This window comes from Leiobunum rupestre, chromosome 3 (assembly GCF_980474605.1).
Source record: "Leiobunum rupestre chromosome 3, qqLeiRupe1.1.hap1, whole genome shotgun sequence".
In the NCBI taxonomy this organism is placed as follows: domain Eukaryota; kingdom Metazoa; phylum Arthropoda; class Arachnida; order Opiliones; family Sclerosomatidae; genus Leiobunum; species Leiobunum rupestre.
In genome coordinates, this window is record NC_143386.1 from 11349620 (window position 1) to 11376155 (window position 26536).

Below are 26536 nucleotides of genomic sequence, written 5' to 3' on the forward strand. Positions count from 1 at the left end.
TTTAAATTGTTGTTTCGTAGTGGTGAATTTAAGGGATTTAGGACGGTTGCATTTAAATTGTTGTTTTGCAGTGGTGAATTTAAGGGATTTAGGACGGTTACATTTAAATTGTTGTTTCGTAGTTTTGAATTAAAGGCTTTAATTCAAAACTGCGAAACAACAATTTAAATGTAACCGTCCTAAATCCCTTAAATTCACCACTGCAAAACAACAATTTAAATGCAACTGCTACTGACAGTTGCATTTAAATTATTGTTTCGCAATGGTGAGTTTAAGGGATTAAGGACGGTTGCATTTAAATTGTTGTTTTGCAGTGGTGAATTTAAAGGGCTACCAACGGTTTCATCTATATCATAATTTTCTAAAAGGAATTCTTCCTCAGGTAGAATATCACAATCTATATCATTAAATGTAACTTCGGTTTGATTGAAAATGTTAGTAACAAAATATTCGTCATTAGACATTGAGTTTGTATTGGCATTTTTTTGGATTATGCCAGGGTTTTTCCCTAAAATAATAATTTTAATTCGTGTTAAATCATTTAGAGGAGTAGGGTGGTCATCCAAACCACCCCTAGTTCTTAGTTGAGAAAAAAAATTCTCAAGACAATCCCGATTCAGGCGATGAGTCAAAATATAGTTCATTCCGTATTTATTGCGCATGTCGTACCACAAACTTTGAAGGGATCTGTTCGATGTAATTATACCTTTTTGAAAAAGTTAAAGGCTATTCAATATTCCACCTTTTTTAATAAAACAACGCATTGAACGAACGAGGTTTGTCATTTCGTTAAGAATTCTTGATTGTTCCTCTAAATTTATACCATAGGCACTCTTTGTGCCATCATATTTTTTGTAACTGTTCATGACGTCAAACCAAGCATCAGTTGTTTGTATGATTTCTGCAGTGTCAAGGTATAAATCTTTCAAATATTCATCTACTGTAGACACAGTTTTAGACATTAGTTCAGCGGCGAGTCGTACATTTTGACGCTGAGTTTTTATACATTCTAAACGTAGTTTCGTCAGTTTGTGAAAAGTTTTTAATTCGGCTTGATCGTGTTTGACCAGATTGGTAACTGGTTCTTTATCAATTTTTTTCCCATTCAAATCAAAACCAGTGTCCAAAAACCAGTTTCGAATATCTGCAAAGCAATATATTTTCTCATCGGCGAGGGAAGGATTTGAAAAGTACGTATTATGTATTGTAACAACAAGCTCTCTCCATAATCCCATATTACCTCCGCCCATGTCATTCACGCAACCCAGAACAACGAAACCTGCATTATGTAGTTCTGTGATGGTATTAAATAGAACATTTTTCGTCATTTTCTGATCGAATTGAAGATAAATTGGTTGCTTCCAGCTTGTAAATAAACCTCTTGCCATGATGACTTGTAAATTTTTATGTTTACCAACAATTTGGTCATTTCTGACATCATACTCGAAAACTGATTTAACATTGACCTCGTCAAAAGACAGAATGGTCAGCTTTTCAACTTCAGATAAATTTTTCCCTGTCGATTTCATCAGAACAAGGACATCATAAATGATACCTTTTCTCAAGTTAATTTGTGAGGCGTAACGTTGTAGGGTAGATATCCCAGGTAATGGAAACCGTTGCTTTTCGTAGAGATAGGCTCTTTTGCTTAAATAGCGAAAGGCGAAGGCACTAGCAATATCTTCTTGGCTCCAATTTACCCTTTTTTTTTCCTTCTACAATTTTTTTTATTTGGCACAATGTAAAGGTTTTATGTAAAATACTTTTATATTTCTCACTTTTGTTGTCTTGCGATTCTAATTTCTTGGAAGCAGTTTTGATTTTGTTCTTTAACCTACGAATTGTACATTTATATTGAGCTATTTCTGAATTTTTACTCATTATAATTCGGTTCTTTTTAAATATACGATGTTTGGCTTTATTTAAATGTTTGGCCAAGTTTTTACGCTGTTTCTCCGATTGTTCAAATTTTTTCCAAAAAATGTTATTCTTCCTTAGATTTTCTATAGCATCACAATTACAACCAATACGACTACAACGATAACAAGGGTTTTCTTGGATCAAATTCTGATTTAGTTGATTGGTATCTGTAGGTGTCAGGTTATTAAGCTCAATATTTTTTTCTGAGAGATGAACATCAATTTCATCACAGACATCTTCAATAGAAGTGACTTGTTTTGTTGAGATAGAGGAATAGAATACAGAATCTGACGTGGCTAAGGAATTGACTGTAGAATCTGTAGTGACTGCGGAATTTGAGGCTTCTAACAGTTCGTTAACTACTTTCCTACGCTCCCTAACTTTTGCTCTTGAATTTCTCTCATCTGAAGATTTAACACATGCGGGTACTTCAGTAGGAAGTTTCAAAGATGGGACAGCATTAGATTTTAGGCGCTTCTTTGAAGTAATACCTATTAATTCTGCTTTTAGGTCTCGTTCATAATGTTCAGGAGCGAAATGATCTGAGCATATTCTTGCGTAACTTGGATTAACCTTAGAAGTGTTACATTTCTTTATCCAAATGCTTCTTGTCTTCAGATCTTTTGGAAACGTGTAATAACTGACTAGTATTTCTTTGTTCTTTGAGGTTTTCTGAAATTTATTTTTCACAACCAGAAACTGCACATCTTGTACCGCCAATTGCCATTTTTCTTGTTTTACGTCTCAAAACTATAATTAAAAGTGTTTTTAGTCTCAGGTTGGTTTTATAACTCTGTATTATCAATTTACAATTATATTTAAAAATCACAAATGAGTATTCATAATTGAGAATTGATAGTACTGACTCCGAGTGATAATCACTGATTTCAAATTAAGCCTTAGTATTGAAATGGGCCTTAGTTAGTTAATAACTCAATTAAGTGAAATCCAAGTTTAATTCAAATATATACTACGGAAATAATCACAAATTGCTAATAATAATTAAAAATATAATTACCACGGGCAAAAGACCTTTTCTTTTCAGAATAAAACGACAAAAACTTCGGAAAAGTCAAAATTATCTCAGAATTACATTGTAAACTTCTTCGTGGTCTGCAATATGTCAACTGAATGACGTCAAATCGGCCATCCAATAAAAAGACAGGATATCCGAGCGGCCAAAACACCGAGATCGAGGCAACCTTTTATTGCCTAAAATTTACCAACCTTGATAACGAACAACCGATATTATCTATCACACGTCTATTTGCCTTTCAATTTTATAAGGTGCCGTAGGAAAAATGACTATTTAAAAAGCTTTTACCACAAGGCTGAACTAACGTTCCGACACACTAGCTGCCTAGCATAGAAATCAGGTCTTGTAAGTTATACATAAGGAGAAGCAACTACTTAGAAATCTCAAACATAGTTAATGACTTTAGGGAAGTAAATTGCTGGGAAATTCTAAATGACTTGTTGCAACATCGTTTACAATCGATTTAGTAGTTTTTTTAATTTACTAACATGTTTCATAATTTTCATTTTGCCAGGTCCACCTCGATTTGCCAACTCTACAAAGCCACTTAGGCCCGGTTTGTCAGAGATGGAGCTCCAGAACCTCTTTATAAATTCAAAACCATTTGAGATTTAAAACCGTTATAAAATTGCTAGAGGCATTTATTTGATAATTTACTCTAAAATAGGGAAGCGTTTAGTACATATTCATTACGAATGGCTATAGAACCAAAATTGATTTCTAGTAAAGAGGTAATGTATCTACTCTAATATAGTCTTACTTCAATTAGAGCAAGTGTCCGCTCTTTTTTCAACAGATGTCGCTAGTATCGATAAAAAAACCAAATAGTTAAGCTACATTTTGACCCAAAAGGCGGGTACTTACAGGGCCGGATCTAGGCATGTGCCAAGTGTGCCATGGCACAGGAGCCCCCGAGGTTTGGGGGGCCCCCGTCTTCGAAAGAAGTGCATTTCCATTTTTATACTACGACCGAAACCGGCATTTTTTGTTTGGAAATAGTAAATTAATATATTTTTGGTTTTCAAACAGTGAAAAATTTCGCTCGCTCGAACCCTTAAATTAAAATATTTTTCTTTAGTGAAAATTCATCTTTCATATCTCTCTTAGGCTATTCCACTTAGCTGCTCTCGACCCCTTTTATTTAAAGTTTTCCTCCCGTGTTCAAAGTCCATCTCTCGCCTCGGCTCTTCCACTTACCTATTCTCCACCCCCTCCCTGGGGTTTTTACAGAGCATTTTCAGACAGCGAATCTCGTATCCGCTCTTCCATTTACCTACTAACCTATATGGTCTAAAATCTTGTTTAATTTTAATAATGCCGCGGAAATATCACAGTGGCGCTCTCAAAAGAAAATAAAAGAACAAAAAAACAGCAAAGAACTTTCTCTGGCACAAAACATCCCGAAAATTACATCATTTCTTAAAGTACCAGAACTTCCAGAAGCAAGTACAAGTAGCGTCAGTGATTTTAACTTTGATTCAGAGATTGAAGTTGGACCAGATAACGGTTTTTTGGAATCGGAAGTTGAAAATGATCGCACTCAACAACCTGCAGGTAATGTGGATGCAATTTTAACAAATAACAACGTTAACGTCGATAGTGTGGTATCAGAGCAAATTCCCAGTACTGATCCTGCTCTCTGGCCAGATATAATAAATGAAAATTTAAAAAAATTCTGGGTTGCACGTGGTCCAAAAAGTTGCCAGAATAACGATGGAATCTTTGCTAAATCAGCTCGACGACAGACTAATCAAACTTCATCTAAACAAATCAGAGGCCCCAGGTTTTTGACAGCTATGCATTTCACAAAAAAGAAACACAACGGTGAAAACACTTATAGAGAATGGTTGTTATATTCACCTGCATTGGGCAGTGTGTTCTGCTTTGTTTGTAAGTTATTTGAAAACAGTAACCGATCAGCGTTTTCTTCAACTAACGGTTTCTCAGATTAGGGTCATGCAACCAAGTGCATAAAAGGGCATGAATCAAGTTCTGCTCACCAAAATGCAATGATAGTTTATTGCACTCTCCAGCGAACCTCTGGAAGAGTTGATTCAAAGCTAACAAAACGATACCACGAAGAGACCAATTATTGGAAAAAGTTCTGAAAAGAGTAGTGGCAGTCGTAAAATTTTTAGCGGAACGAGGTCATCCGTTTCGAGGTGATGATGAAAAAATTGGTTCAGTTCATAACGGCAACTTTCTTGGTACCATCGAGCTTTTAGCACAATTTGACCCGTTCATCGCTGATCATTTGTCTAGATTTGGAAGTAAAGGGCGAGGTATCCCATCATACTTATCAAGAACAATTTGTGATTAATTTATAAATTTAATGGGTGAAAAAACACTTGCTGCTGTTGTTGCTGAATTAAAGCAAGCAAAGTATTTTTCTTTTATTGTCGACTCTACTCCAGACGTTTCACACGTGGACCAGTTAACATTTACTGTACGCTACGTTCATCAAGGAGAAATTGTGGAACGTTTTCTGAAATTTGTTCCAATTCTTAGTCATGCTGCTGTAAGTCTCTTTAATGTTGTTCAAGATACATTTCAAAGTATTGGTATTGACATAATGAACTGTCGTGGTCAATCATTTGACAATGCCAGCAACGTAAGTGGGAAATACACTGATTTACAAGCTCGCATAAAAGAAATAAATGACCTCGCTGTTTTTGTATTTTTTTCAGCCTCAACCCACCGATGGGATGTAATGAACTAACACTTGTGTTATGGAAGTGAGGACACAAAATCTCAGAAATGCCTTGTTTTAAAAAGCCTTTCGCAGACACGATGGTCTTGCCGTGCTGATGCCACTAAAGCCTTGGCAGACGGTTATAATGGTATAAAGTCGGCTTTGACTATCAAAAGGCTGATGTCCGAAATGAAGCTAATTCCTTAGTAAAAAAATGAATAAAAAAGAGATAGTTTTCATGATTTTATTCTGGGACACCATCCTACAAAGATTTAATGCAACGAGTATGACACTTCAAAAAGTTGATATAGACCTTGGATCTGCAGTAAGACTCTTGGAGTCTCTTAAAACATTTGTTTCTGATTTGAGACATGAATTAATATTTCAGAAATACGTAGAGAAGGTTAGTGCAATTCCTAGTGTGGAACTATATCAGACCGATATCACTCGAAGAAAAAAGAGACGTGTTGCCCACGATGAGTCTGATACACCAGAAACAGTTTATAGTTCGGGCAGCAAATACTTTCAAATTAACACATACAACGTCATAATTGATCGACTTATGTCTGCACTTGACCATCGGATCCAATCATATTCGACTGTTCAGAATTTGTTCGGATTCCTTTATGATTTCAGTGATGTGATAACGGCCGAGAGCATCTCATCGTCAGCTCCAAAGTGGATATCTACATATCATCGCGATCTGAGTGACGATTTCATAGATGAATTTATTCAGTGGCGAAATCTGTAGAAAACTCACAATGACAGATCAGTTATTGGTCAGCTTAAGATGATGGAATCACTTGGTTTGGAATCAACATTTACAAATGTTCACACCGCCTTGAGAATCTACCTAACATTGCCTATTTCCAATTGTGAAAGTGAACGGTCATTTTCAAAGATGAAAAGAATTAAATCGGAAATGAGATCGTGTATGACGCCATCGCGTTTAAACTCGCTTTCTGTAATGTCAATAGAAACTGATCTTCTTCGTACTCTAGATTTTGATGATATTGTAACCACGTTTGCAATGGCCAAGTCCCGAAATTTTTTTTTTTTAAATAAAAATAAATTGAATACCACATTGGCGTTAATAGAGTTAAAAATTAAGGTCTGAATTTTTAGGGCCCCCAAATTCTACTTTGCGCAGGGCCCCCAATAGTGTTAATCCGGCCCTGGGTACTTATAGGTACCATTCGCGTTAACTGGCTCGTCTGTAAATTTGACGATAACTTAAATTATAGTAATTTTTAAGTATAAGTTTTATATGGGATATATAATTATGGTTAGTCTACTAAGAAGAGTATAATTATATACATTAAAGTTTTGAGTCATGGTTAGGTTATTTGATTAAAATTGATATTATATACAGAGACACGATACTACATGACTTAGATAAAATTGTTTAATTAAAACCGTAGTTTTAAAAACATTACATTACGCGAGCTTTAATTAAACAATTTTATCTAAGTCATGTAGTATCGTGTCTCTGCATATAATATCAATTTTAATCAAAGAAGAGTATAAGTTTTCTAAATATAATACTCTATTATATTGTTTCGCTATTTTGGATTTTAGCTTCCTTTGCACCAGACTCTCCACTATAGTCGCTTTTTTCGAAGAACCGGATAGATTCATGTCCATCTCTAATAACATGGGCCTTTTCATTATACAGGTGGCAATGATAAGGCCGACAGTTGCTTTAAATTATATTTATTCAATGTTGAGGATATGATAGTCCTCCAGTACCTAACAATTTTCAGAATTGCATGTATATTGGCGTGAAAAAAGGATTTAGGACAAAAACAACAATTAACACTGTAATTAAAAATGTTATGAAATCTTATAACCTTTGTAACCCTTCAGGTTCATTTTCCCCGCTTACTTACATTTTTTTTATAATTTTTGTGTTTTATTTACTTTTGTTATTACGTTTTCCCCGCAATCTTGACCCTCTAAATTTACAGTTCTTGTTAAGTATTCTTAAAGCCTCCTACATCAAATATCTTAGAATTCCGAGCTCTATTTAATGAAACTAATCCCAGTGTTAAATATAAATTTAATTTAATGATAAACTAAACACTTAAATAACTTTTGAACCATACATACAAATTAATTATTGTTTATAAGCTTTATAGAACTCGATCAAACCCCACGATAAAATATAAAATTAAGATAATTAATTAAACCATTCTGTCAATATAAATTATAAACCAAATCCCTGCCTTCAGCAATACTAAAATTAATCTCTCGCTAATTAAAGTGTTTTCCTCTCGGTCACAAGACCATGGTGCAATACATTCAGCGAACTTTCCCAGCCCAGATTTTCCCTAAAACTTTCCGAACTAAACCAGTAAAGCTCCCTCAGCTCACAGCTATCCCATGAAATCATTTCAAGTCCACAGGCTTCATATTAACTACCAGGTAGCGATAACACAACAAAAGCGCTCGTTTTCCAAGGCCGTCGCCACAGGGTCAAGAGGGCGCCCGGACGTTTCCGCTTGGAGACAGAAAATCGGGAACATCGAGACTCTCTGGCATCCCCCCCCCCGCAACCCCGAGCGACCTTTCGTGGATCAGACGACGTCATCAGTACCATCATAGGACACGAGTCTTAGGGGCACCAATGACCCACGTAAGAAGGGAGGTCACTAATTACTTTTGATTCAACTCCACCTACAATCCTTGGAACAAAACCAAGAGACAGAGCCCCAAAAAGACAGAACTCTGCTTTTGGCAGACCTCGACCGAACTGTACAGAACGGTACAGAACTGGACAGAACTCTGCTTCTCGGGCAAGAGAAACCATGTCGAAATAAATATAAAATAATGTGCGATGAAGTCGCGCTTAAATATTAATTAACCCTCAATGCAATTCACATGATCGGAACAACCCTCACTGATTGCCTAGATGACCCACAGCCAGGACATTCCGACCGGAAGAACATACGCCAAGCAGTAATAAGTCTGAGAAGCGTAATGCCCTCAATACCCTCGAATCACCTGTTGAACAGCCAAAATCTAGACGTTCCGAGGGAAGAAAACCAGATGACCGAGACCGATTCCCTAGCCTAGCCGGACATTTCAGACCGAAACCCGAAGTACCTACGCCCCCGTCAGCTTGTGAAAGAAAAGAATATAGGAAGAAACCCGCAATCCGGCCGCCAAACCGTAGACGAGTAAATAAAGAGAAAGTGTTAATAAAGAAAACGTGGAAACAAGCAGCTCCAAAGACGTCCCGTTCTGTGAAGTGCGTGTGTCGGGCATCTTACGTAAACCGAGGAACGAGAAAACTCGTAAACGAAGAGACGACAACGTAGCGGAGGACACCGAAATAAAATGATGAGTAGAATTTCCATCATAATCCCCCCCCCCCCCATTGTAGAGTACCCAGGGTCGAAATACCAAGTAGCCAGTGAAAAGTAGAGAAAAAAGTCTTGAAAAGAAAGTTTAATCCCTCGCTGTTGTCCGAGAAAAGGGTTAAAGACAGGTCCCCTCGAGGTTGAGAGTTCATTCTGCCTCTTGTATTTATGCAGTTCAGATTAGGTTTTCCGTTCGCGTTGTGCCCTCGCTGTTGCCATTTTTTTTAGTTAATTATTGTCATTGTTTAATTGTAGAATATTTAATTGTTGAATCTTTAATTGTAGTATTTAATTGTAGTGTTAATTATTATTTAGTGTAAGTGTATATTAATTTCTGTCCACTCCGTCCTTCGAGCCCAAGATGCCTGAGAGTAGGGATATAGGAACCGATCCCATAGAAAATAGTAAGAGATAATTTCATTAACAAATTTAAGGTCAAAGAGAGTATTTTTAGTGTTTAAATTCCCCTCGTATATTGGAAAAAGCTAAAAGAACCATAGTAGAAATGGCCTAACCATCACTAGAAGCAAACTAAAATCATCCCCTCAGTTCCCCCGCAATTTTGTTAATTTGTTTTGTATTTTAGTGTTATTTATAAATTTAAGTGTTAAATAAAGATTTTGTGATTGACTGACGACAAAGGGTTTCCATTCTGAATTCGAATCTCCCCCTCTTTTTTATTTTTTTCTTTCCCCTGTATGTAACCCCCTCTCCCAGATTTAATTCACGCCACGAAAGGCCACGACTCGCATTTTGTCGCCATCTTCCCTCCGCCTTGGTGAATTAATATCTTTGAGCAAGGGCTAGGAATATTTCTGTGAACAATCAATCATCACGATTCAGTAAATTTCCTTAAAAACCTTACACCTTACACGTATTTTTCGCGACGCCTTTCAACCTTTGGAACGTTTAAAATCTGGCAATTTGAAAGATTACCGAAAAAAGTGTATTTTCGGGAAATCGTAAAAACAACAATATACACTCTAACAATGAATTAGTCAAGTCTAAACTCCTGACACTCATTCATCACGATACCATTCAAACTTCGAAAATTCTAAATTCTTGCGCCTTGAAAGTTTGGCGTAAAATAGTGGATTTTCCGTCAAAAATACAAAGAATAAGCATTAATCATAGTGCAAGAATTTTAATAAAATATTTGCCCAAAATTTTGAAAATTTAAAATGGGCTAATTTTTTCCATGATACTTTATTTCGTTTTTATATTTCATCTGTCAAAAATCCCAAGAATTTGGCTGTATGCTAAAAAGGCGCACAAAATCGGTTTTCCAGAATATCTACTTTTCTATGGAATTTAGAGATATTACAAATTTAGATGTTAGGAAAGTTTCTACAAAAATAGGTTAACGTAAATTTCTCATTCGAGCAACAAGTTTTGCGCAATTTCAATTAGAATGTTATACCTAAGACCGAGTCTACCGAGATATCGCGTTCCATTCCGAACAAACGGGTGGTCAAACCATGGAACCAACTAACGCTAGGGACGGTTCACAGAAATACATTTACGGCGGCTCTCGTGAAGAGCGTTCTTTAACAACCCCGCCCGCTTTTTTACCCTCCCGAACAAAATTTGGTGATTCAATCCGGAAGCCATTAGGATCTTCACGCCACCCATCGGTAGTTTTAGAAACTAAAATACCGATTTTCGTGAATTTGCGCGCCAAAAGTTCGTCTGCTAATGCGCTTTTTTAGTAGACGTTACCTGTACCTAATTATCGTTAACTAAATGAGAAAATATGGTAAGACCTAAGATATGCGTGTATTTCCAAAACAAACGCACCTGATAAACTATTATTATCTTGAAAGGGTGGCCTTTTTTCGATTTCTCGTTTATAGGAATTCCTATCATTTGATATGCATTTGAACTAAACATTTTCCCAGATTACACTGTTAATTAACTACCGTCGTAATTATCACAGCTTAAACGGTTAATTAACTACCGTCGTAATTATCACAGCTTTAACGCATTAGGAATCTACAAATTTTAAGCCTTGTTTATAACCCGCGTAGCAGACCGCAATTTTCCGCAAAAGATTTTTTCCCCTCCGATTGTCGTCCCTCCCTTTCAACACAAAATGAATCACCTATCCGGAGTTGCGCGTAATTCTCGCTAGGCGCGTTGTCAAAATACAATTTTCATGTTTTCTTATTTGTGACCCGTCCCTAGTGCTCGGAATTCGTGTAATTTTTACCTATTAGATAAGGTATATTTTAATATTCATGGGTTTATCAATTTTGAAGAAAATAGACATTCTTATTATCTACCAATTCAGATAAAACGCAGCCTATATCGAAACGTGTAATTTTATACGTTTAACCATTGGCCCCTCTTATCTATAAAACGTTCAAATAATATAAATAAAGTGTGGAGTATGTTCACAGTTCCATTATCCATGGATAAATCTAAATGAACATCGACTAAGCTTATCTAATTAGGAGGTCTATCTTAGAAAAATATTGCTCGTTGGATAAATTATCCAATAAATAAAGTAGACATATCCTTTCAGTTTCAAACAAAATTTTTTTTTATCTAATTCATTTCGTAATGTGTACTTTGTGTTTTCAAATTAATATTGAATCGGTTGAGCTATTGGTTTTATCCGATTATTTGTTACGCGGGAGGTCACGTAGTTTGGAAGAATTCACTCGTAAACTCAACTCCGAAACGGACGGTTTGGTTTCTTTTCGCAAACGGAAGCATGGCAGGCACTTCTAGACTGGGAAGTGACGCGTGGAAACATAAAGTGTCGCTTAGATCGTCCGAAGACCGCAGTTCAAAATACCAAGTGGCTCAATGCCTCTACTGCGCGGATTAAGTAAAAGTAAAATTATACAATTCATACGAGAATGGTATACATCGCTCTGAACTGAGACCATGATCTTATTAAAATGCTTCGTACAGGGACAACCAACTACAATGATATAGCAATGGCCGATATCCATGTTGAACTCTCAAAGATGGTTATTAAATACAACAGTGGTGTAGCAAAAGGGTGGCCTGGGCGGAAAATGTCGCGGTCTATTGGGTCGTATCTACGTATATGGGCCCAAAATAAATATTTGCCACGGGAAAATCTAATCAGTGCTACGCCACTGAAATAGAACCTCTTTTTGAGCCCTTCCTTCAAAATTTTAATTTGGGTCAAAACGCCACAAAAGGAAACGTGCCTAGTTTCACTTTCGCTATTTTTTATCTTCACGGCCAGAACTTGCATTTTAACAATCAACCGACGAAAGTGTTTGGAAACGGTGTCACTGTTCCTGTGCAAAATAATATAATTTTAAACGCTGACGTTTTGTACTCACAACATATACGCTCGGGTCCCCCCCCCCCCTCGCTAGTTATTCATGATTTTTCGAAATGAGTTTCGGAATATTAGTTAGTGCGGGTTGATAGTACGCGCGCAGGTATCGGCTAAAGTCTTCAATTTTTACCAATAGGAATGATACCTTCACGATCAGAGAGTGAAACAGTGGGTGCGGACAGGTTCCTTACAAACATAAATAGACATGTTTCGGTGTACGGTACTAGGCCCACGGGCCGGAACCCTGTAAACTCAGACTGGCATGCCAAGGGAATGGATGGGATCCCGACTACGGCTTGGGCTCTATTTCGGGCCGCTTATATCGGGCGCAAAGCTGTAAAATGACCTTAGACATTACGGTGGGGAAAAATGGTATTAACCTTGCTTAAAATATTTTTTTTGTTATTAAATAGAAGCTGATGCCTCAATCCAGTGGCGTAGCGAATGTTTCTGGCGTCCGAGACTAATAGCTTTTGCCCTTTTTGCGTTAAAAATTCCTAAAATGCAACTTTGTTCGTTGAGAAAAAGGTCGTCAAACAGTTTTTGGTGCCCGCTAGGGAGTGACGCCCGGGACGGATTCTTCTCCCCCCCCCCTCCCCAATCCATAAGGATAACCATATAGCTCTTTCGCTGTTGATTTATCAATTTGGACTCAAAGGGTCCCGTAACTTGGGCACTGGCTGTCTCGCGTACCTTTTGAATTAAAGGAAAATTGGGCATCAACCGACATAAATTCCTTGCTAAACAGACCAAACACTTCACAAATAGAGCATAGCTCTACTTCAGTAGGACTTGTGAACTTAAAATGCATTTCTTCTTTGGTTTTAAAAATTCTGCTAATGCCCAGTCTTATTGGCTTGATATTTTCTAAAGCAACACTCGTAAAGTCGATTTTCAAAGTATAGCTGAGGTAGCCCACGTGAAGATTGTGTTTCGAAATATAGCCAGTTCTAACTGATCTTTTCATATAATCAAAGATAAATAGTTCATTCACTATTTACAATGGTTTGTATAAAACCGTGAAATGAGTTGGATTTGAATCTAAAATTAACCAATTATAGCTAAAGAACTAGGTTAGAAGATTTGCCAGATAAACCTTTTTGAGCCTCCCTGACTCGTGTAAAATCCGTCTAAACCTTTTGCCTCTATATACACAAAAGTAAATAATCACATAATTAGTATTTTATAGCAGTGTCTATAGTAGCAGCTACGCAGTAACTTTATTATTATTGACTCCCTGGGTCCACATTTTAAGCATTGGCTAAACCGTACACTTTGAACTATAGGAATATGGAAAACATCATCAGCAAATCTTGTTAGATTTTTAAAGATACGCAATAAAGACTGTGCCCATAAGGCCTCTACTAGAGGCCCGCTTAAAATGGCATTCTCGCTCAAAGCCCACGGCTCACGAATAAACCCCAAAGAATACAGGCAAAACGTTGTAAACTGTGAAGTGTCACGGTGTATGTTTCCAAAGTGTTGGTGGTCACGTGTGGGCTTAGGCCTATTGAAATCTGCCTCGAGACGAGAGTTGAGCGGCGTAAATTAATTTCTTCAATAAGAAGAGTGATAAATATAATTAACTTTTGATAAGACTTTCCTAAGTGGTAATATATTGAGAAAAACTAAAAACCTTTTTTTAACTAAGCAAAGCACGTCATATCATATAGCCAGGGAGCAAAATCGGGCTTTAGCACTGGGAATTTAAAATATCACATTCGAAAGAAGCATCTGGAACACTTCAATGATCCTATCAACGACAAGTGGCGAGGGAAAGAATTGTACAATGATTTAATCACTTAAAAATCCTGACTTCACGATTGCCTACATGTAGTGGCGTAGCTACGGTATAGAGACGAGTCGGGGCCCCGATTGAATCGGGCTTTTTATACCCGACCCGGCCCGAGCCCGCTTCGGAATCCTACCCTTAAGAAGTCATTTTTAAGACTCATTTCCCCTCCGTCAAAATGCGACGGTCTACACCGTCTATATCACGAAAAGACATGTTTTAGATTGTTTAAAAATTTGTAAAATGTAAATAGACAATACTAAAATTTAAAAAATGTGGAAAACAATATTTGTAAGATTCATCTTTTTCACCTTACAAAAGTTGAAAATGGGGCCCTCCAGAATCTTGGGGCCCTAGGGCAGTGCCCTATTTGCCCAATGGGAAAGACGGCACTGTCTTATCCAAGGACCTACAATTTATTTTTCGCGTCATACTTTTAAATTAGCCAAATCTGGCGGGAAAATTTTGCAACTGGCAACTTGAATCGAAAAATGGAAGAATGAGAGACCTTTGTTCTTTATCCGTGGATAATCTTGCAATATCCATAAATAACAATGAAGTAAACATTATTTAATAGATAGTAACTTAAAAAAAGTACAAAACTGTATGTTCAATAGATAAAAAATATGAATAAATAATAAAATAGACTTATCTGATAGATAAGTTATTTTGCAGCTTGGAATTGTTTTTGGTTAAAAAAATTATTTATACGCCACGTTCTTTATACGTAAATACATATCTGTGGATAACCCCCCGTAGTCATTTTATCCATTCTTAAAATGTTATGAGCTCTTATCTAAACGAATAAATTTGATAATATCTGTTTCGACAATGGATAAAGCGTTTATCCGTTATTCATTTGTTTGATAATCCAAAGTTAAAGGTAGGTGCACTTTATTCACGGATGCTTATCCAATAAACAAATTATCGAAATTTATACGGTTTATCTATATTCATCTTCTTCGTAATTCCGAGCACTACCCGTCCCTAGCGTTAGTTGGTTCCATGGTCAAACCAAAGATAATATAACTACGTACCCTAGATTTGAATTCAAGCTCCTTTAACGTAACGCAGGCTCTTACTGAGTTCCCGGCGGAATTCGGAAAAAACTGCCTCCATGGAGCTGGCAGGGTTACCGACATCTAGTTAAAACGTAAAGTTTTACTGAAAATTGCGCCGTGGTTTTTGACTTGCAGTTTTCAAGATACCAGATATTTTTGCATTATATTGTTTTAAAACAATAATGGATCATGCCTGTAGCTCTAAAAATGTTTCTAAACGAAAGAAAACTAAAGGTGGGTAATATAATCTTGGGATATCTATTGAAATTCCTTTTTTCTCACCCTGCCTATGGAGTCCGATTTTTCCGACTTCCGGCGCGAACTCAGTAAAAGCCTCACGAAAAAACGCGCTATCTAGAAACGCCGTGATTTCGAATCTAGGGTACGTAGTTATATTATCTTTGGTCAAACGGAGATTGTATAAAATCTATTGCTTTTAGAAAATATTTTGATAGAACCTGTTTTGTAGATAATTTCCTATCCTATAATTTGGTAATTGCTAATATTTATCTTTTAACAAATCAATCGTAGATATTCAATCAAACTCAGTTTGCGCACTTTTTCTCTGGGAAATAAACTGCAACGTAGGAACAAATGATGGGGACTTTGGACACATTATATTTTATGACCAAATAAAAGTGCGTGCAAAATTCATACCGGTTTAAATCTTTCCGAAGTTATATCTTAAAATTCCTGAAAATTCTCGATACGGAGGGAATGATACATTCCTATAAAAATAAGTTATTACTGTGTTATAGGACATATTGCTGCATTAATTGTTTATATTAAATAGGACACGGACTAATATTTATTAGTTAATTAAAGTTTTACAAATTTGACGGATTTGTGTACAGACTCAAAAGCAGATAAATCGGAGTACCACTTATTTCCGATTTAAACTATCCCCATTCAATGATTTCCAACAATCAACGCGTATAAAAATCGCGAAGAATTTTTAAAATACAAGAATGTATTTATTTATACTCAGGGAGAATGAATATGTCGAGATTATTTTTAGAGTTTGTTTTAGACTCCCACAAAATGCAAACAACCCCGAAATTAATTATTTAATAAATATATATTTAAATAACAAACTTTAAAAAAATGTATATTTCTTGTTCAATGTTCAATTACGAAGATACTTATAATCTTGGAAAAGTTTAAAAGGGATAAGTAGAATTACGCAATAAATTTAAATTTAAGTCTTTTTCGTGGTCGTTCACATCGTAAACCTTGGCCCACACGAAGGTGCCGTATGAGGCGACAGCCACAAAAGTCCACCAACGAAACTTAGATTAAGGACGACTCCCTTCAATAGGGTCAAATGCAAAAGAGCCGTACGAATCTTTTCCCTCAAAAAGAGCTCCTTCATCAGATCCTCCTTGGTAGTTGTTAGATTATCCGCGCTGACAGAGCGCAAGTGACACGCCGCCATTAACAGTGAGTTTGAGCCACTGATCATGGATGTCGCGAAGAGGACGATGAAAATACTAGAAAAGGACACGAAGCTGCAACATACAATTGAAATACCATATTGTTGAGCTAGTTTGATGTAACGCATTTCGTAATAGAAATATCCGGTCCATTCAATAATCCACAAACACAAAATCCACTTCATGAGTTCGTCCAACTTGCGTATGCTTTCGAACAGCCGCGTGTGGGCGACACTAATTTAACTCCAGTCAGAATTCACGTTAGTCACTTTTTCTGCCATTTTCAGTACTTGAATACGAAGAGATTCAAGGGCGAAGTAGAACAAAGTATGGTAATAAAACCCAAACATTTTAATGTTGAAGTAAAAACATTTGTTTAGTGCCATCATGATGACCGCTAACTTTTTACTGAAGGTAAAGTTAAGAGGAACGCTGATACGTATTCTTTCAAATAACTTTCCTCGTTCACAAATGGCTTAAACATTTCACTCACCATTCTCATGTATCCCGTTAGTATGATTAATATTTGGTAACTCATCATAAACCTTGTACCCAGACATTTCCCGAATCGCGCGTCTGAGACTATTTTCAATAAATGCGATAATAACTTTCCGTTAATTACACTCGCGTTGATCAAATATGCAATTTTTAATATTTCGATTACATTTGTTATTTGATTAAGAATGTATCTGAGGTCAGCGTATCGAATAGTGCTGTATATCAACAAACAGATTTTATGAAGCGAATAAAAATTCACCAACACTAGAACGATCCAGAACCGTTTGCGTATCGGGGTCCCCACTGCATTATCGAGTAAACCTTGATACCACATACACTTCAAAACTACATTTACAATCCGATTTGTGGTATGAAATAATTCATTATTAACAGTTTGCGGCATTGCAGTAAACGAAATAAAGAGGAAATATTATTTTGCCCGTTTTCAGCCGATTCCACTTTCTTAAGATTTTCTGGGAATTGTCGATTTTATGTTTGAAACGTCCATTTATCTAAGAGTTCTTTGGAAAACGCCTAAATCAACAATATTACTTTTGGTTTATTTATCTGTCTTGGCTTTGTTACTTCGTTTGGACCTCTGCGTAAATAAACTCGATATTTCTTCATGTTGTTAACAAAATACTACCTTTTTTCAACGGTTATTAGAAACGCGGGAAGTTTTAATTCCCTAAGAAGTGAAATAACAAGTCAGGTGTTTAGCACTTTAGCCTCGCAACAAGAGGTGTCGGCTTTTATCCCAGCGTGGGGCACGAGTGAAAACTCGGAACATCTCCTTCGGCGTTGAGTATGCTAGATCTCTTCCCACTGGTTAAAGAGTTCTTCGTTCGATTACCCTTTTCTGTAAAATCTTGAAGTTTATTAATAGTAAGTGTAGTGCATGAAGGGCTTACCTCTCGCCTCCTACACAATTTAACCAGGGCACATAATTTAAAGTCGCTAGATGACTCACGTAAAAGGTGCTGTAATGAGAAATAGACTAGTTGATTATTATTATTTTGATTAAAACTTCATTCTATATGAGACGGCGTTTGATTAACTCATATTTAAATATTCTCTAAATGTTAAACATAATAATTGCTTAAGCAAATAAGAAACGTTAAAATTTGCGTATTATTAAGGGATACTTTAGTTCAATTTCGTATAGCTTAAAAGACGTAATTTATTTTACAGGAATATCACATTTTTAAAATCCCCTTGAGCATGAATCATGTGAGCTATAACAAAATTTAGTTTTTTTGTAGTACTTTTACAATAAACCTCTCTCAATGTATTAAAACATTGAGTAATAGGTCGATAAAAATATTTCGCCAAAGTTGTTCTCTTTCCCTCACTACTAGAGGATTTCGGAAAGGGGGTAGGAAGGGGTAGTAAGTCTGTGACGTATGTTCAACAGCAACGACATCTATGCACATATATCAAAACTATAAAAAACGTTCAAAACAAATTTCGTCTGCTGCAGTATTTTTGTGGGAAACATAAGCCTTAGCGATAATCGTGGCCTTACGCGAACGTTTCTTATGATTAACACGTCAATTATAAGTTAAAAATATAAAATGAATCGTCTAATAGGTGGTTAAATAAACCCCTCACTGGCTGTCTTGCCCCCCTGTTGAAAAATGCTGCCAGGTCCATGGATAGAAAATTCTCAGCTTTGGCAGAATAAAGATAGACCATAGACAAAAACGTTATAAGTCCAGTCGCGGTAGCACAAACTCTATAATCGGCGATGGATGATCTTTTATTTAAACGCCTATTGAACTTTAGAATTTTTAAATTTGTATTTCCTAATTCAATGATTGATAATCTGGAAAAAATTCGGAAAACATGTTGTTATTTGGTAAATTTTATTTCTGAACCCCTTCTTGATGTAAAAAAAATAAAATATTAAAATCACAAATATCATTTTTTATTACTGGTATTACTCACCATTATCTAAAATTTCATTAAAATCAAAAGTAACTGAAAAATAACACAGTTGAATATTGCATTCATTCATTAACAAACAAAATGTACCACAAAGTATCCGCAACATGGCTACAAACTCCTCCCTGGCCACAAGGACACTCTCACAATCCCGAAACAATAGTTCCCTTACTATCATCCATTGAAACAAAGCAATTATAAATGCTGTTTGCTTTGTAAGAAGCATGAACTTGCGCTTTAATTTATAAGCTTTTAGCTTGGATTAATAATAAAAGCTAACGCTTACTGGATATTTCACACGTACCTTCGTCAACGCATTCACGGGCGTCTCTCAAACTTTGGAGAAGACGGTGGGTTAGCGAGGGGGGGAGACAATTTAGTGGGACAAGCTTCGCGGCGCATGCGCGAGATCTCAAAAATAAGTTAAATAACGGTAGTTTGAAATTTGAGTCCTGTTTTCGGCTTCGTGTGGAATCATTGTAAGCTATTAATAGTTAAGTCGTTATTAATTATTAATTAAACGGTATAATACGGTACAATAATGTTATGAAATGGGAAGAGTCAAACATTGCTTATACCCAAAATTTTCATTGTTTTCACAATTTGTCACCGAAAGTTGATTCCAGCCACTGAAACTCATATCTAAAACAGTAAAAAATTAATACTTACGTAAATAATAATAACCATAATATGCGGCACTTACTTAAAAACTAAAAGCAATAATAATTTCTATACAAGAGAGAATAACCTTGGGTAATAATCCACCACGTGGAGAAACACGTGCGCCCTCCTTAAAAAGCTTGTCCCACCAAAACGCGAAAAATCGACAGATGGCGCTGTAAGCAATCCCAAAGTTTGGTGGACGCGGAAAACCGAGCGTGAAATATCCAGTAAGCGTTAGCTTTTATTATTAATCCAAGGTATAAGAGACATTGACTAGGTTGGTGTGATAAGAAAACATTCGTGACTAGGTTAGATTTGAACATACAGTAGCCTTTGTTTTTGTGTTTTTACCTCTCCGAGGGGTTTTTGTACCCTAGGAGGGGTTATACAACCACCGTGTCAGTCTGTCTGTCAGGCCTGCGAACGCGTTCGCATTTTCGGGGCAAAGGGTAATCATTGCGTACGCAGTTTCTTGGATCACTGCGTACACAGTCGAATAACCGTTTTAGCAGTTAAAAGGTTGGCAAAACCACCGTGTGACGGTATGCGTTAACGGCTAAATTTACGATTACGTTGCGTTTGTTTTTCGTTAACGCTCACCGTCGCGCCAGTTGCTATGGGTGCGTTCTCTCCAACTCCTTCTTATTGACTTTGGGACGGACCGAGTGCTGAGTGTTATGGCAACCTCTCAACGTCCAATGGCAGGGTTTCCACCCATTGTTCACGGTATTCGTCTTAGTATCAATTTGCGATCGCATCGGGCTGGTTTCGAACCCGAGACCGCCTGCTTGACAGGTGGACGTTCTACCACAGAACCACCGACGCTTATTACGCTTTATTGAAAATTAGACCTTCAGCTTTATAGGAAGCGTATTTAATAGAGTATGAAATTTTGGTTTAATTGAAATAGAGCAAGATTTCGTGAAAGATTTAAATTATTACATCGAAGAAATTCTAATTTAGTGATTTCTCTATTGATTAAAAACAAATGCGCCACCCAGGTTTTGAACCCGGCCCGTTAAGTCAGGCAATTGAGCGCACTACCACAGAACTAACGATAACTCCTTAACTATATTGCAAATAAGACACTTATCGTAAGCATAATAGTTAATAAAGTCTTGAATTTTCTTACGAATGAAATTTTGAAGGCCTAATCTTTTTTTTTAAAAGATTTTTTCTTCTATTATTTGACGTTTTATTTTTGCTGTTGTATATTTGTTTTATCTTTTATTCTTTTAAAATTATTTACTTCTTCCGCGAAATGGTTCATTTTTTTGGAGGAACCTTTTTGTCACTTATTTTTTGTCTATTAATGTTTTGAGAACATTTACGTTTTCGGAAAGGATCATTTTTGATGGAACCTTCAAAGTGTAAACGTCGTATTTTCAAGCTCCGCGGTTTGATTATAACTGGGTCGAAAGTTCGTAATTTATTAATGCGTATTCTTATCGACTTAAAATTTGTGATACTGTTGTATTATTGCGGTGGTGTTGGTTTGGCGTTTAATATATAAAATTCAGTTAAGTGCCTTTTCTGTTCTTGTGTAAGGTGTTTGGCTTTTTGCTATTAATTTTTACCTAGGAGGGGTTATACAATCACCGTGTCAGTCTGTCTGTCTGTCAGGCCTGCGAACGCGTTCGCAGTTTCTCGAAGGGTTGGCAAATCACCGTGTGACGATGAGCGTTAACGGATTGCTTTGCGGTTGGGTTTGGTTGGTCTTTTTTCGTCAACGCTCACTGTCGTGACTGGATTGGATATTTCGTTATTGTAATGTTTATGTGTAGGTTGTGAATGTTGCGTTCGTGTTGTGGGTGTTGAGTTCGTTGTGTTTACGTTATGAAGGTTGTGGATGTTGGGTCGTTTTCTCTCCAACTTTTTCTTAATGACTTTGGGACGGACCGAGTGCTGAGTGTTATGCAACCTCTCAACGTCCAATGGCAGGATTTCCACCAGTTGCACACGGTATTCGTCTTAGTATCAATTTGCGATTTTTTGGCGCCGGCCGGGAATCGAACCCGGGTCTGCCTCGTGCAAGAGATGTACTCTAACCACTCAGCTTGTTGATTTACGGTGTTTTTCTAAAAAACAGCTTTGGCGAATGTCCTTTACAAAGTTATAACGTTAGGTACTATAATTTATTCTACATCATTTTAAATATTTATAAATTAAATTAATCTTGTAATTAATTAAATATTTATAAATTAAATTAATCTTGTAATTAATTAAATATTTATAAATTAAATTAATCTTGTAATTAATTAAATATTTATAAATTAAATTAATCTTGTAATTAATTAAATATTTATAAATTAAATTAATCTTGTAATTAATTAAATATTTATAAATTATATTAATCTTATATTTAATTAAATATTTATAAATTATATTAATCTTATATTTAATTAAATATTTATAAATTATATTAATCTTATATTTAATTAAATATTTATAAATTATATTAATCTTATATTTAATTAAATATTTATAAATTATATTAATCTTATATTTAATTAAATATTTATAAATTATATTAATCTTATATTTAATTAAATATTTATAAATTATATTAATCTTATATTTAATTAAATATTTATAAATTATATTAATATTATATTTAATTAAATATTTATAAATTATATTAATATTATATTTAATTAAATATTTATAGATTATATTAATCTTATATTTAATTAAATATTTATAGATTATATTAATCTTATATTTAATTAAATATTTATAGATTATATTAATCTTATATTTAATTAAATATTTTAGTATTTTAATGTAAAATTTAATCGAATAGTTCACCGCCGAGCCATTGACTTCCTTAGGGAAAATATTAAAGTAAAGGAACAATTATGATAAGGCGGATTTTTTTACTAAACGGATTAATACAATATCTGTATATATTGTTTATTGAACTTTGTTTGTTTATTCTTTAGTACGGTTTTTTGTTTTAAATTTTTAAATTCTTAAAAAAATTTCGTTAAAACACCAAAAGTAGTTCATTGTTACCTTTTAATTTCGCTTAGAAAAAGGATAATTATTCAAAACTCCCGCGGAAACTATATCAAAGTAATAATATAGCGCCACCGTGTAAAGAACTATCAATCAAACCGGGTAAAAAATATAATCTCTTCAATTTTTCGAACTTTAGTCAAATCTCGACGGGTAAAAAAAACACAAAATAACAGTATATAAGGCTTAGTCTTTCTTAGTTCTTGGCTGTCAGACGAACTACTAGAGGACGGGGTCCTGGTGTCGGTCAAAAGTTATGGTAACTTTGCGGTTTTAATTAGTATGTTTGCACTTCGGTCAAGAAAAGAGATAAATTGTGTTTCGCGTTTGGAACGTGAGTGAATGGACTTCAGTGTATGAACAGTGCTTGTTTAAGACTGAAAGTGTTAAAGTAATTGTGAACTAACTCAAGTCAGCTGTAAGATAAAATTGATTGTTATAATTTTTTTAATTGGAATAACCTAATTATACCCTTGAAATTATCAATTCAACCTGTGAGGGTAATTTAGTAGGTTGGAAGTAATAAGTAGCGAACAGCTCTCAGCTGTTAATTAAGACAGAGTTTATAGTTAGGTAGTTTGAATTTAGTTAAAATTACTCAGTATAATTTATGATATTTACTTAAGTGTAAGTGTGTTTTGTTTTATTTTTCCATCACGATTAAATAAGACAAATCTAGTCTTAGACACTTGAGTACCAGTTCTGTACAATTACGTAGAAGGGATATATATTGTTGGGTTATTGATGAAAGTTAAATCTAGAACGTTCCATAGACTGTTCTGAATAAAAATAAACATTTATAATTTTGCATAATTCTGGTTGCCATTTTATTTTCTAATCACTCGCCCACAATATTAAATTTCGGGCAATCCCGAATCAACTAAATTTTCGATATAACGGCGACGGGAAATTATTCTCGTAAATTTATCACGCGGCCTTAGGGAATATTCTTTTAACAAAATTTCGATAAACTATCGTTTAATTAAAATCGGCCCGATTCCGTTAAAATTATAAACCAAAAAGCGAACGGTCGTTATAATGCCCTCTGTAGATATTTATTTCATTAAAATTTGCTTCGTATTATATTCTACTGATAAACTTGTTCTGTAAAAAGGGTTTAATTCAATTGTGCATTGTTATAGTACGTCTAACTCACTGTTGTAACTACTTAACTTATGATATTCTGAATAAATTTAAATTGGTCGTTTCGTCTCAATTATTATAATTAAAATTTTATACCGGGCGGGATAGAACTGGGATAACATTTTTAAAAAATAACTCTAAATTGCGGAGATATCTTTACGGGTTATCTCGAGAAATTAATACCAGTAAGGACAATTCTTCCGAGGAGAGGTATATTTTGGCTTGCCAACTTGTTTACTTCTTGAATGATGTTTTGCAATAATCTCATCCGAATATTCTTTGGGGATATCTTTTAGAAGCTTAGTCCAATTTCCTTTTGGGATTAATTCTGCAATTTTGACTGAGCTTTGTGAGCAATTGTTTGGCCTTGGCTTAAAAACGTCCCTGAAAAATATTAACGATTAAAACACTTTTTGTATCAGTCTATTCTATAATACCTTTATTTAAATACATTAAATTCAAATTTTATTTAAATGTTAATTGATTTACATTTATCAAAAATATTAACAAACCTTTTCTTTGGAGATTCCATCACTTCAAACTTGCAGATTCGCGAATAGCCGATTCTATAAAGTTTTTTAATACCTCTGGACGGCTTGTTTTAGCGGTCCCGCGCCTGCACAGATCGAGCAAATTTGACGTTAGATTTAAGAACCTTTGCGGTGAAACTATTTTAGAAACGTAGGGGCTTGCGTTAGGCTTAGGCTTAGTGAAAAGCTAGGATGGAATCAACTAAGAAATTAAACAAGTAAGTTAATATCTCAAATTAGAATATAATATTTTTAAAGATCGAAACATTTGGTATCTTTAATGTGTTAACTAGGTTAAGTCTCAAGTCTTTAAAAAAAAAGCTGGGAACAAAAAATAACCATACCAAAAGGGAACTGTACTTAACTTCTCAAAGTGTTACCTCGACGTTTTGATGAGAGTACTATTTTAAAACTACTTAATAATTCTAAAGCCAAAAAACACCTTCCTTTAGCCAATAAAGTAGCTTAAGTTTTCTTAAGCTCTGTTAGTGAGCCCAAAGAAATCTTAAAAACCAAAACTGGGAATAATGTATCACCATCATACACGTTTGTCAAGAGCAAAGTTGAAGCCTCATTCAGTCTAAATTTACATTATGAGGTAGTGATTAAATTAATTGGCGATACGGGTGTAGTTGATTGTTCATGGTGCGGTTGCAAAGCCGGCGAAGGGGGTGTTTGTAAACACGTAGGAGCAGCGTTATGGTATTTACTAGATTGCAAAAGAGACAGAAGAGTTTACGTTCCCGATACCCTTGCCTGTACAGCGAAAGCACGAGCTTGGGGAGTCCCAAGTACTCAAATGAAGCTTTCAACTACCAAGTTCACACAGGTTGAGTTTATAAAACACATGCCTGGAAAATCTTGTAAACAAATAAAAGAAAGGCAATTAAAGCAGCAAAACTATTCGTGTTTAAATAATTTTGGAACTTAGGAAGAATCCCGTGAAATGAAAAACCGAATTCAAGCAGTCTGTGATAGATTCAAAGGTGGAAATAGACGGTCATTTGTTTGTGATATTCAAATAGAAAATGATTTTGTTAATACTAAAAGTCACCCACCGGTCATAATTGATATCGAAAAGGAAGCTATTATGGAACTTCCGAAAGACTCGTTAGGTTCACAAATAGCATTACCTATAGGAATGATTGATCTGGATGCTAGTTTAGAAACTGTAGTTGCCCGCGCTCTTGCTGTAACCCCAGATTCTTTAAAAATTACTCTTCCAACTGCTATTGTACTGGAATTTGACCCTAGAGAGCAATCAAATTGTTCATTATGGAAAAGTGAAAGGTTCTATAGGGTTACTGCCTCTAAGTTTGGTCCTATATGTAAACGCCGCAAGGAGGTTAATGAAGCTTTCCTGAAAAGCATTTTTAAAGGGACCGATCTATCAAAAAATAGGTACGTCCAAGAAGGGTTACGAAACGAAAAATTGGCCACAGAAAAGTACAAAACAATTCATTCGGATACCGAAACTTTTTCAGTCGGGCTTTGAGTCAATCCTACCCTGCCTATGTTAGGAGCTTCCCCCGATCGTTTAGTTTACCAAAAGGGTATAGGTTATGGCTTTCTAGAAATTAAAACTTTAGCCAAGTGCCAAGAAAAGGGCCTTAGCATAATAGAAGCTATAGATTCTAAAGAGCTAACAAGCAAATATTTGATGAAAGATGAAAATGGAAAGATAGCTTTAGACCGTACCCATATTCACTATCACCATATTCAAGGTCAAATGGGAATAATGGGTCTTAAATGGTGCTATTTTATAGTAGATTGTGGAGATAATGCTCCATTTTGTGAACGCATAAAGTTTGATGCCCATTTATTTTTTAATTAAATAGTTCCTACAGTTTTAACATGTTAATCATGGAATAAAATACCTAGAAAATCTAAAAAAGGATATGTAAAAGCTAGTACCTGACTGAAGCTGCTGTGATTTTTAAAAATTATTATGACAAAGCAAATGTTTTTACCTTAAAAAATATTTCAAGATAAAAAAAATTTAATAAAACAAATTACAAGGTGTATTTTTAAAGTTCAATATTGTAATATTTTTTTTTCAAAAAAGAACTACCTCTGCGCTTGCATTCATTATGAGCATGTTTCATGTTTATCCGAGTTATGT

General features: G+C 35.3%; 2 protein-coding genes across 2 annotated transcripts; both read left to right on the top strand.

The window, feature by feature from the left end:
* Positions 1-3836: 3836 nt before the first annotated feature.
* On the top strand, positions 3837-5667 carry LOC149949483 (uncharacterized). The gene is made up of 5 exons (XM_090169425.1): positions 3837-3872; positions 4291-4846; positions 5095-5238; positions 5371-5567; positions 5644-5667. The coding sequence occupies exons 1-5, from the start codon at positions 3837-3839 to the stop codon at positions 5665-5667; spliced, it is 957 nt and encodes a 318-aa protein (XP_090025551.1).
* Positions 5668-5862: 195 nt separating this feature from the next.
* LOC149949484 (uncharacterized) lies at positions 5863-6399 on the top strand. Its single transcript, XM_090169426.1, has one exon. The coding sequence runs from the start codon at positions 5863-5865 to the stop codon at positions 6397-6399; it is 537 nt and encodes a 178-aa protein (XP_090025552.1).
* The last annotated feature ends 20137 nt before the right edge of the window (positions 6400-26536 follow it).